Source organism: Halyomorpha halys, unplaced genomic scaffold (genome assembly GCF_000696795.3).
Source record: "Halyomorpha halys isolate HHAL.00 unplaced genomic scaffold, Hhal_1.1 Scaffold241.1, whole genome shotgun sequence".
Lineage (NCBI taxonomy): Eukaryota > Metazoa > Arthropoda > Insecta > Hemiptera > Pentatomidae > Halyomorpha > Halyomorpha halys.
Genome location: NW_027105010.1, coordinates 172861 through 186035, shown reverse-complemented (window position 1 = coordinate 186035; position 13175 = coordinate 172861). Strand labels below are relative to the sequence as shown.

At 28.9% G+C, this 13175-nt stretch overlaps 1 protein-coding gene across 7 annotated transcripts in view; it reads left to right on the top strand.

The window, feature by feature from the left end:
- The window catches only part of LOC106680078 (uncharacterized), a 280185-nt gene that overhangs the window by 259244 nt on the left and 7766 nt on the right, over positions 1-13175 (top strand). For all 7 annotated transcript variants that reach the window (XM_014419552.2, XM_014419547.2, XM_014419550.2 and 4 more), the window contains 7 exons: positions 1120-1264; positions 2124-2189; positions 5015-5075; positions 5177-5302; positions 8223-8455; positions 11390-11649; positions 11736-11837. In XM_014419552.2, the coding sequence (XP_014275038.1) occupies positions 1120-1264; positions 2124-2189; positions 5015-5075; positions 5177-5302; positions 8223-8455; positions 11390-11649; positions 11736-11837 (993 nt within the window). The remainder of the gene's footprint in view (positions 1-1119; positions 1265-2123; positions 2190-5014; positions 5076-5176; positions 5303-8222; positions 8456-11389; positions 11650-11735; positions 11838-13175) is intronic.

Sequence of the window (13175 nt, the reverse complement as noted above, 5' to 3'; positions counted from 1 at the left end):
GAAGTCTTTTCTTTCAAGGAACTTCATCAATTCTTTTTTGAACCTGTGGTGCCGGCGTGTTATAAGGAGGGAGTTGTTGGGGCATTTTCCCAGCACATGCGCTGGTGTTTCAGACTCTCTGCCGCATTTGCGACAGAGGGACCCAACTTCTCCTTGCTGTCCACTGGCTCCTGGGACTCCACGCAGGGGTGCATATTACAATATATCAGGGGTGGGCAACTTTTCTGTAAATAAGATCTAATTTTTATCTTATAAGCGTGTCGCAATCTACTTGTCATAGGAGTAGTCTAAGGGGGGAAAAGGGGTGTGAAATACATACTGTGTTTATAAACTGTGGTTGAGTTTTAGCGAGGTATGGGTGGATAAGTAATATGTGAACAAAACTATTTTTTAAATCACTTATTAAGTTTTTGACATATAGGCCTATGCAGAAAATAAATTTCCAGACCTAACTTTTGATAGCAGCATTCCGTACATGCTACCTAAAAACCAATTTTCCAACAATTATTAAAGATAGATTTTTACTAACTTAGGAAATTAAATGCATTAAATGCAATTTAATTTTTTTATTACCTGTAATGTATGAGTTGTTGTACTGTTTGTTCATTGGACCAGGAAAATGTATCATGAAAGAATATCATGTCATACTTTTAGCTATATATATATGATAACAGCAGACAAAATATTATTTAGTAGTTTCCGAATCACAATTGTAATAAAAATTAAATTAATGAAATAAAATAAAAAAATAATAAGATAAATAAACAAATATTAATCATGAATTATACACAAAGAAAATTAAAAGGGTGAAAAAGTAAAGTTAACATGTTTACTGGTGTTCCTGATTAAATAAGTAATATAAATAACGATATAGAAACATCATATCATATATGATTTAACTTTGTAACAAAAACGAACTGCTATTATTGAAAGCAATGAAGTATTTAAAATAAAAACTAAAATCATAATTTAAATAAACAAGTTTAGTTTAAAAATAATCTATATTTTTTTGTAATGAGAAGTTACATAATAAACTGTTAAAAAACATATTCAAAAATGTTCAATTTCTATTCTAAACATGTAATATCAATATTATTAATATTAATATTATTTCCACAGGCATTCATTGAGTATTACGATGTCAGGTGAAATAGCTTCAAGCTCATTAACAGTAGACGTTCTTTCAGCACATTGCAATATCACTTGCCGAGGAGACATAAATCCTTGTTCCAGTGTGGAAATAAGAAATTTGCAATGGGAAAATGTATGTTAAAGATACAATTCTATATTATTACTTAATTTTATATCATATAATTATTCTTTATTCTAAAGTATTGCTGTTGGATTAAGCAAAAAGTTTCCTGGGAATTAATATTGTACAGGTTTTACAACTTCAGTGTATGACAACAAATGAATCTATTCCTGAATTTTGATGGATATAACTGATGAGAGAGAAAAAAAGATAAAAGGATTATAAATTATCCTATAGGTAACCAGCCAATATGAGTGGGCAGGTCATCTTTTTATTTTGTAGTGCCACCACAATACAAAAGTCAACCCACTGAGGCTGGAATTGAACAGGCTTGAGGTTGTAAAAGTGACACTTCAACCCTTTTGGCTACAACGGCCGGCCTCAAGTTATCCTGAGGCCTCTTTCTAGTACCTTATCAAGAACCTAATGGGTTGCAGTTGTACAGATTTCTTTTTATGTGAAATTAGTAAAAAAAAACTCTGATTAACCTGACAGTACCGCCACAGCCCATTTATTTTTAAGTGTCAGACAGACACGCATGATTATTTAAATTTTAAACATTCCTGTATTTCCTAATGTGTCAACCTCTATCTTGCAGACATAGATATTCATACATTTTTCACAGCACTTTTCTTTCGATCTTGTAAAGAGTGTCAAACTTTAGCTTATCCAGAATCTACATTTCTATAGCAACTTGGAACTTGGTATAGCAAACTTCTTATATTTGGTAGCTGACCATTATTTTTTTAATTAACAAAGTAATTTAATAAATTAACTCCATTCAGTATTTTTCACTGTAAATGTATGAAGTAGATTTTATATATATGAAAATATATCATGCCATAATAATTAATTAAAAATCTTTTTTCAGCCCACTGAAGAATTAAAAATATACAACACTGAAAATAGTTCAGATACTATTTATTACTGTGCCAGGGTGAGTTGTAATTTAATTTTTTTATTATATTACATTGAACTATTTGTTTTTGTTTAATTTTTTTATTTAGCTCAAGTTGTTTTAATTAATCCCAAAATTTAGTGCTGCCAACAAGAGCTGTGGGGAGACAGCTAAAACCTGCTATTTCAATCCTTTTAATCCCAAGCCCTTTGAACAATAGTCAATGTTCCTTACTATGTAACCAACAATACCCTACTTTATGACCTTAATATCCCATTTCAATCAGAACTTATTAAATCCAAATTAATCACATTCCATGAGAAACTTACTTATCATCCTAATCCCCTACCACAATTCTTATCCTGCATTACCCATCTCTACAATTGAGGAGTCAAAGGTTGAAATGGCAGTAAACCAGGGACCTATTGTAAATAATTATAATAGAGTTCTACCAATGGCAAGATTCTCCATTTAAGTCCTTAATCTCTGCGGCTAGTGCCCTCAGTCATCCTCCGCTGGCTTTTAATACCAGTGTCAAGGTTAAGAGAGAAGCCTCAGGATCTCCATAGTCCTGCTCTTTCCTCCATAAGTGGGTAGAAAAGCTCAGTTCAGAGTTCCCCAGGCTGAATGTAAATATTTTAAATAGGAATGATTATGTTCAAGATATTATTTTACTTTGAGTGTAATTTTGTTTTTATTTATTAAATTTTTTTTAGTATTATTATTATAATTTTTATTTATTTTTTCTTCTTCTATTTCTTATTTTGTTATTATTTAATTCATGTATTTGTAAACATGGTGTGAATGAGCTATATGATCCCTATTACCTTTGCCTATAAATATAAGACAGAATGTAATATTACACAATATAAATATATATGAAAAAAATCAAATTGCTGCCAACTAAAGTAAAATAACCAAAGTAATTCCTATTCTAAATTTAAACTCATTTACATTCCAATTAAATTCGTTTTTCATTAAAGTTACAGCCCAGTGACCCAGTAACCCCTCATTGGTAACGTAATTAGTTGGTCTGGTAGTTTTCAATGTGATGAAAGATTGTGTTTCTGTTTTTCAGCATTATTACTTTAAACAAATTATATTTATAAGGACACTTTAAAGTATTAAAGTAACCGATAAGTCAGTTTAATAAAATATATATGAGATAAATATATGTGACATTGATAAACCTAAAGAACAATATTTCAACCTTATTTTATTCCCCAAATTATCAAAGTAAATCAAAATTTAATGTATTTTTATGATCAAATAAATATTTAATTCATCTTAATAAGAAGATCAATAAAAATTAAATATTTACAACAAATAATTGTGAGTTAAAGTAAAAAATGCAGCAAAAGGTACAACAAAATGAAAATGATACATACTAATGTTTAACTTGTAATGACATTTGGAATCATTTATTCTTTGCCATTTATGCTTGTAGACTCCGAAGGAATCATTCTTTTGGTTTTAATTCATATTTTATAGTGTTTAAGCTGATGGTAGCCCATTCAACTATAAACAAGTATCAACAGATTATTAACCACCATAACAAGGAAAACGTTAATCAGGCGGTTTGTTGGAATGATTCGGAGAAGTCATTCAATAGTTCAGCAGATTACAGAAAGATTTTGGAGAAATGAAAAAGTTCTCAATGAAATCTATTATGTTTATGTTTATGAGGAGAAGATGATTGGTGGTGCAGTTAGTGAAGGACCCAAATAAGTAAAAACTTATTTATTTATTTATTAGTGCCCATTACTCATTTGTGTTCTTCACTGACCGCACTCCAAATCATCTTCTCCTATAATCTTAGGTCAACTATCAACTCATTATGTTTATGTTTAGTATGAGTATGTAAAAAAAAAACTACAATCGCAGATGAGTGGTGGATTTTGAATCATGTAAAGAAAAATCCCTAAATATGTATGTGAAATTGCAATGCAGAGAATGTTCATTCTCAAAAAATATAAATTTAAGGAAAGGGTTGCTAGAAAAAAACCTTTATCAGCAGAAAAATTTGCTGAAGAATATTTGAAAAATATTTTTAACATTCTCGAACAGAGTCCTATTTACAGACAAATCTAAATTTGATATTATTTGAGTCTGATGAATGTTCTTTTGTGTGGAGAAAAATGAAAATCTTCTGTCCTCTGTAAAACATTAAGGTAATAGTGCAATGGTAGGGGGTTGTACGTCAGCAATTAGTGCTGGCAGCTTGTATTTTAATGGTGTTAACATGGATAAACAATCATATGTAGAAATTTGAGAAATAATTTTAGAAAAAAAGAGTAAAAATTGAACATTAAGTAGTAATTGAAAAATTACTATGATTTATTATGATGTTTTACCAGGATAACGTTTTGAAACATATAGCACATTCGTCAAAGAATTGCTGATATTCAGTCGTCCTAAAGTGCTTAAAAAAACCCTACATAATTACCTAATATCAATGTTATTGAATACCTTCAGGTAAAAAATAAGGAAACTTATATACTCAACAAGGAAGATTTGAAAAAAGGTTTACTAGAAGAAAGGAGTAAGAATACCTCTTATAACACAAAAAATCTGGTTGAATCCATTTTAAATCAACTTATGGAAGTCATTAAATGTAAAGGTTTACCAAAACCATAACAATCAATGAAGAATTTTTATCTTTTTTTATTATTTTCATTAACCTTTTACTAACTTTTATAAGTTAAACAATGAAAATAGGAATTAGTTCTCAATACAGCTTAACTTTATGTAATGTATATGTATGCAATTTATTCATAATACAATTCAATATTTAATTAAAACAAAAAACTTATTTCCTTTTATTTTCAATATTTATTGATAAAATGATATTTTCTAATTCACAGATATCTCCTGCATACCATGAATGCTGTATGATTTATACAGAAACTGTTTATCTTTCTCCAGGTGTGTAGCTATTCTGTTTTTCCTACATCTAATCAAACACCTTTGTTAACTTGGTATTATTTTAATGTAATTATTATCTAATTTAGGTCAAATATTTTCAGATTATCCTCGAAGAATATCTGTTGCCTACAGTCAGAAAATATACTTACCCAAGTCGTTTATAGTTTTAAGTGTTTCTCTTACCTTACTCATAAGTATTATGTTTGCAGTAAGAAAAATATTTGGAGGTAATGTCATGAAAAAATACCTTATAGCTTGTGTAAACATTTTATACATAGATTAATTTAAACAAACTAATTAATTTTAAGCTTCTCATACTTTATTTATTACAATAAGAGCTCTATTAACTTTTTGGGGTCAAGGAATATACCATCAGTTTTGGATGGCCATCACAAATGATACCATTCCATTCCTCATCTTGAGTCAAGTTTTGGGTTATTAGGTTAATTCGAGAAGATAGTTTAGCCTGAGCCAGTGAAATGGGGTTCTGTTATATTCATTTTGATATTCTGGAGGAAGTTTCCAATTAATAAACCAACATACTTCAAATGTCTTTATTTCATCTTTTATGAAGCTCCAGACAAATGCTCGCCATCATTAAACATTTATACATAGTTTGTTATGAATTTTACAATTTGAACTTCAATTTAGTTAGTTCATTATTATTTTTTTTTAATATTTCGTTAATCATTAACTACAGAATACTTTTCCTTTTGTTGATTTTTTAAAAATTTTGTAAATTGTCATACTATCATATTTTATGTATTATTACATATCCTGGCCAGTCTAAAAAATAATGATCTAAAAAACTGAAGATAAAGAAACACTATACAAAATAAAAATTAACATTTGATAATGTACAATGTTAGTCTGAAAGGTTATGGCAGATGAAATAGTAACATTAAAATATATAAATTTAATTATTAAGCTTTCAAGTTAAAAAGGATATTACAAGTAACACTAGTATGTTCCTTGACACCTTTCCTTAAATATAAATATATCAACCTAAACTATTAAAATTAAGTAACAGTCGCATCAAAATTATTTTATAATCCATTTCAATCCATTTTGAGCTATTTTTTATTATTATGTACTATTATACCTTTTTTGGTGAGTGGTTCAACCTTGACATAAAAATAAATGCTCCTACCTGTTTGAATCTACTGAGAAAAAATGTTTTTTTCCTTACCTACCTTCTCTCTTCATATGCACATTTTGTTTCTTTAGCTTGAAAATTAAATCAATTGAAAGATAAATTTATTTTAAATAAACAAATAAGTATTTGTATCTACTCAAACCATTTCGCCATAGTCAGAGTACATGATAGATGCATATACAAATCAGTTCATAATTGTACTACAGGTATATGCAATGCAATGAGAACTGAGAGTATCAAATAGCAATATACTGTTCATTAATCCTCATAGGTGAGGTTCTCAAACTATAGTTTAGAAACATTTTTCGATGCCCATTCTGTTAAAGGATTTTTTCAATCACAGAGGGGTATGACCAATGTTGAACACAACTGATTTTGAGTAAAGAATGACTAATTGAAGTTTTCAAATCTTCTATGAAGGAAAATTAGTTCTGAAATTTGTAAGGAAAAGTCAGTCAGCAAAACATAAGAACTTCAGTATTCAAGTTTCGAAAAGTGATTAACATCAACTAAATGAGTTATTATAAAATAGAAAGTGAAGATGGAAACCAAGAAAAAATGTCTTAGGCAATTATGAGTCAGGAAAATATATGCACTTTTTAAAAATATATTTATTTTTTTTATCAGACAAATGGTTTTAAATCATACAATTAATGAATGAAATGAAACCACAAATTCATATATTACACATCAAGAATGAAAGGATCACAACTCATGAAATGTATTTTTGTTGGAACAAACATCAGACACAGGCTAAGTTCTACAAAGATTTTTTTTTTAACAAACTTTAGATATAGGTTAAGTTTGAGAAAAATGCTTTATGTGGCCATGCTGCCCAAATACATAGGGTTGCTACTATATACAGCATACTCATCAATACATCATGATTGGACATATATAAACTACATATATCAACATGATACAAAAACAATTTTTTTTTCTACCTTTTCCTTTTTCAGACAATAATTATCTATATACTAAATACAATATATTTTTAGTATTGTTTTTTTCTCTTTGATAATTTTATTCTATTTTTTCCCCATATATATTAGTTTTCCTCATTCTTCGTCTTGCATAAGCCACATTACAATTTACCTATTCATTCAATCATACCTCCCCTCTCTAGTGAACTGCAATACACATTTGATCGTTACAAAAATTAAAAGAATTTATCATTAAATAGGAATAAAAAAAAAAAAAAAAAATCAAAGCTACAACAGTTGCAGCAGGTAGATCAGTTTAAAAAATAAATAAGGTTAAAAAACTAATACATAAATTTTAAAAACATATAAATGAGTTTGAAAAAATGAATAAAAAGCAAAACAAAAACCAAAAAGCTGTTATTTTGAAAGCTTTTCTATTGGTATGGTCTGATATTTGAGGGAAGGCTACACTTTGGAATGATAAGGATGCAACTATTAAAATTTTTACATTAGAAATTTTGATTTGTACCTTTTCATTCTGGATGTATGATACATTATGCAAATAACGATTAATTTGTTCACATAAAACCTTCCATAATATAGTGTCCAGGTTATTAGTTGATTCACAATTGTCTTATTATCTTTTTATATTGACCAACTAGTTACCAAATAGCTCAAATATCAAGGGTGATTGTTTAGCAATTAATAAATAATTTTTAATTATAAGGCCTAATGGAGGTTGAATGTTAATACTTTCAATAATTTTTGCCAATGGCTGCCACTACTGACCTCCATCAAACACCTAATCAACAATGTAATATTAAACTCCATCTTTATCTCGATATACCTCTTGGACATTTATATATTGGTTAAGCGCTGATCATTTGTTAAGCAATTCATTATTTTTTCACCCCATTAAACTTATATACCTTTTTCAGATAAAAAAAAAAGTTTTATTAATATTTAATTATAAAGATAGTTGCTTCAGCAATACATATTAACATGTTATCAGATCGATAGCTGATTGCTAAGAAATATTAGTAATATTAGTTTTTATCCATGTTTCAGATAGCAGCCACAAGTGCTGGCCATATAACAACATTAGACCTCCTCAAAGTAGTGAAGATGGTTTATTAAACCCTAGTCATGAAACGACACCATCAAAAATTAACACTACCCCTTCTCATGTATTTATACAACCAGTTGAAGTTGAAGTCCTATTGATTTATCCAAGGGAATCAGATACACTAGAAAAATTGATGATAAAATTTAGACATATTCTATCATCTTATGTAACAAAAGTAGGTTATTTTAAGCATACATTAAAGTATGTATTTATTTATTTCACACTGTCAAATGAAATTTTTATTTCCACACAGAATGCTTAAATGATGATGATATATAGTCTAATATGTTATGAAGTATTAGAATAATGGATTAACACAAATTAATCTAAGCGGTGCATGCTTAAATTTAATTTGTGTAACCCATGAAAACGTATATTAAAGTTAATATTTTAAACACATCATTTTTGATTTTCAAAGTTTTAATTAAATTAATTTAACTACTACTTGTTTAGAATGTAGTTTCATTCATACATCGTTCATTCATGCATCAATTGCATTAATATTCACCTGGCAGAAGTTGGCTTTATTTTTTCTAAACAAAACTTGTCCTTTGAGCTATTTCCTCACTTTAGAGTTCTGCTGCTCTATTTTGAACTACTTTTGTTCCTGAAATCATTTCACTTTTGGTTAACATTATTACTCCACTTTATAATTATTCTTGGAGTGATAAAATAACAAATACATTTATAAATAAAATAATTGTTAAGTTTTATTTGTAAATAAATCAAAAAAGTAAAGCTGTTGATGCATATTTGTTTTTAGCTTTATAATACTAACATTATTAACAATGACATGGGAATAGTATTCACATAGCTGGACTTAATAAATTCAATTAAGTTTAAATTTTCAATCTTATTTTTCGATTTGAAGTTACTTGCAAGAAACTGATTTAATCGTAAAATAGTATCTTTCATTTTGAATTTAGTAAACTCATTTGTGAATAACAGATTTTTTTGTAATTTGAATGTTTTTGTAATCCAAGTTCCAAAATATTTTTATCATGACTGATGATGATAGTAATACAATAGCAGTTCTAAGACAGCTATTAATTGGGAAAAAATGTTGAAGGAAGGGTGACTTTGATAGAGACACACAAGCAAAAAATGTTCAACAAAGGCTGACTATGAGAGAAAACATACCTGAACACTCCTAGCTTGAACAAAGGGTGACTTTGACAAAGAAACACAAGCAAAAAATGTTCTACAAAAGCTGACTATGAGAGAAAACATGCCTGAACACTCATGGCTTATATTTATGAAAAATTCAATTGCCAATCAAAACGTAAACAAACTTTTACACACAACTATAGTGTTAGTATGAATCCAAGTACCAGCTCAATAGAAGGGATAGTTAAAACAATGATTCAATGACGAGATACAGTAAATATTTAATAATTGTAAGAGATATGCTCGCGGATACACCTCTTCTGGGTTAAAATTTAAGTATTGATTTGTCAAAGGTATAATTTGAAAATTACTTCTTCCCATCCCACATTCCTCGGAACAGTTCCTTTTTTTTCTCTCCTGGTCCCGTGTTCCGCCGTCCCCTATTACGAAACGCGATTTATCCTGTATTTCTGTGATTATCAATAATTATAGCCAAGTGCTAAATACTTGTTTCTAAAACCAAAACCGCTTAATCTGTCAACGTGTGTGTTCTAGGCTTTATTCAATTTTTTTTAATCTAAAAAAGACTGTACATTTTTAAAAACATTTTCCATAAATTTTAATGAATCATCTGTGGTACCGTAAAATAGGGTTACTTTGCACCATATTGGACTCTTTAATATTCTGAAAAATACAAGAAAGACCGCTAGTTAACACTATTTTTATATCTTTGTATTTATTATTATTATTTTTCCTCCTAATGTGGAGCAAATTTTATGCGAGATTTTGCACCATTTTCTAAAATTCATCATTAACACCTGGAAATATGAAATATATGGTGCAATTCAGGGCTATTGTAATCGAAAAAATTAATAAGTAAAAACATACAAGAGCAAAATAAACATAAATATATATTTTTGTTTGAAAATTTTCTGAAAAAGACTTATATATCTTTTTTTCAAACTTAATATACATTTTCTCTTGAAATACTAGCATAGTGAAATAAGACAAAATGTATCATTGCAGACATATATATTCAATACAAATCTAGGCCAAAATTTACAAACATTATAAATATATTATTTTAATAAATTTGAAATTACTAAGGTATTAAAGAATGTTAAAAATTAAAAATAATCATATAATAAACATCAGCATTGAAAGATTTTGGAACACAAAAAAAAAGACTGGTTTACTAAAGCAAAAAAACCTCTAATTTCTGGTGTAGTTACACGCGGTCTCTTTTTCTGGAATCGTAACTAAGAAAGGGATTAATAATTAAAACTGCCACTGGTTTTTTAATCACAGATAAAACTTAAACAATAAAGAAACTACCCATAACTTTATATTTTCAGAAGTATCAACCTAGTTACAAAAGTTTGAGGTGTATTGTTTAACGGAGAATAACAGGAGGAAAAAGTAAAAAAAACCTGAAACCTAGGATTATTTTTCAATTGATCTTTGCTACTCCCATTCGGAAGGTGTCTTTCACATCTTTCACTCCCAGTTCTTCTGCGCCTTTTACTATCACTGATATGTCATAGTCAACAACACGAAACTTTAACGTTAATGGGACAAAATATCTCCTAAGGAGTAAAGTAACCCAATTCTACGATAGTGAAGTTGTCAACTAAAAAGACTTTAGACTAAGACCTTACCCCTAAGAAAACGAGTCATAATTTCTTCGAAAATGTACCACATTTTATGTTTTTTTGTCTGATCATAATAAACCATAGCCCTTGTTTTGTTACTTGATTACATCACTTATAATTATTTAAACCATCACTATTGCGTCAGAGAACAACATTGTAGAACAACAGAGAAAAACATTGTAATAATCAACTTTACTTCGTACAAATCAAGAGAGACATTAATGAAAGAAAATATTATATAAACGTTATTATTATCAATGAAAGGTTGGTTTAGGAATACGTTATTATCTATATTTATATTTATATTACCTTATGGTTAAAATAAATACTTAAAAAAAAATCTTTTGCAGGTTTGGGATCCCTTGGACGATCTAGAAATAGAAAAAGTGAGTGAAAACCCGAATATGTGGCTGGACAGTGTTCTTAGTCGAAACAATGTGAAAGTTATATTAGTTGAGGACAGTGGTATTTCAGAATGGTACGAGAGCTGTCGCGATGGGGAGCCCGCCTTCCGTTATCACCATTTAGATGGATTATTTTTATATTCACTTAGTGTACTGCATAACAATCCATATCTTTGTTATGATTATCGGAAATTATTTATTATAAGGTAATTAATTTATAATGTTCGTTTGGAAATTATTTATGGATTTTGTGACTTTTTATGGGAAATTCCGTTTTATTTTTATTTTTCAGATTTTCCAGCCTGAATATGAACACTAAAAGCACTAACATTGTACCATGTACACGCTACGAAATTCCGCGTAACTTCCATAAATTAATTACTGATTTAGTTGGGTAGGTTGCTTTATTTTCTTACCAAATATTAATTTGTTTTAAAACAACTATAATTTGTGTTTATTTTATTTATTATTTATTAATTATTATTATGAAGATAACCTTTATTTTTAAGCTTCTTTCTCGGCTATCATATAAATTATCCTAGCTTCTTTTTTTTCTTGAGGTTTAATTTTACTTCCTCACCTTCAAGGGAACTTTTACATTGAAAAAGTTTATGTGCTTATTCCTTTAGTCCCTAAAATTACCTTACAAATCAAAGGAATTATTTATTAAGTTATCATTTGCTTTGTTAGCGTTCTTTGAGACAAGACCGTCAGATCATCATGTCACATCTAATCTGTCTAGCTAACTGAATTTTATTGTGATAGAACATAACAAAACGAGCTTTGTCTGAGAGAAAACTTTGGGCAGTTCTGGGTGTAAAGTTCAGGGTCGAGGACCTGGCGTTTCGTAACGAAAATCGCCTAGTAAAGGAAACTGCAATTTGTCATTCGCGGTTCATCCCCCAAATAATGATGACCCTGCCGAGGTGATCCGATTTCTAGAGGTAAGTTGGGTAAGGTTTGCTGTAGAAAGGGTACCGATCTCGACGTATCAATAAAAAAGATCATTTGGATAGCTTTGAGTGATATAGATCATGTCTTTTCAAATTTTTAATTTTTTTTTTTTTCTGTCATTTTTATTCTAGTTGGAAATTTATATTGTTAGCTTTTACATTTTATTACTTTGTAGATCTTAATTAAATTCATATTCAATTTTTAATTTTTTTTTTTAGGATATAGATTATAGATGTGATATTTTCTCTTAAATCTTCCCTAGTATTTAATTTTAATTCTATTCATACTCTTATATTCTGTCTTCTCATTTCCCTTCCTCATGTCCTCAAGATTAATACTCCTTTTTTTCCTGTGTGTTATAACTATATCTGTGTTAGGTTAATCATTGCAGATTATTTTGATACCAAACTCTTCTGTATCCTTTCCACCGAACTATCATATTCGGTTTTCAGATTCATTATTTGTTCATTTTATCATTATTCCCTTCAACATTTAATCTCCTTTTCCCTCAATCCACAACTCTTTCCCTAATTCCATAAACTTTTCTGATTTCTGGTATTTCCTGACCCATCTTCATTCCTAAAACTAATTTCTGGTGAAATTTTAGATCATTAACTCCAGAATATATAACGTATTATAAAAATCGTACAGTATAAATCCTTTACTTGACCCGCTACCCCATCCAAAACATCTCATCTTTTTCGCTCACTACTTTAGTAGGGGTATTCATGATCTTTGGTTTAACATGTTAAAGCGTGTTAAATGGAAAAACTCATGT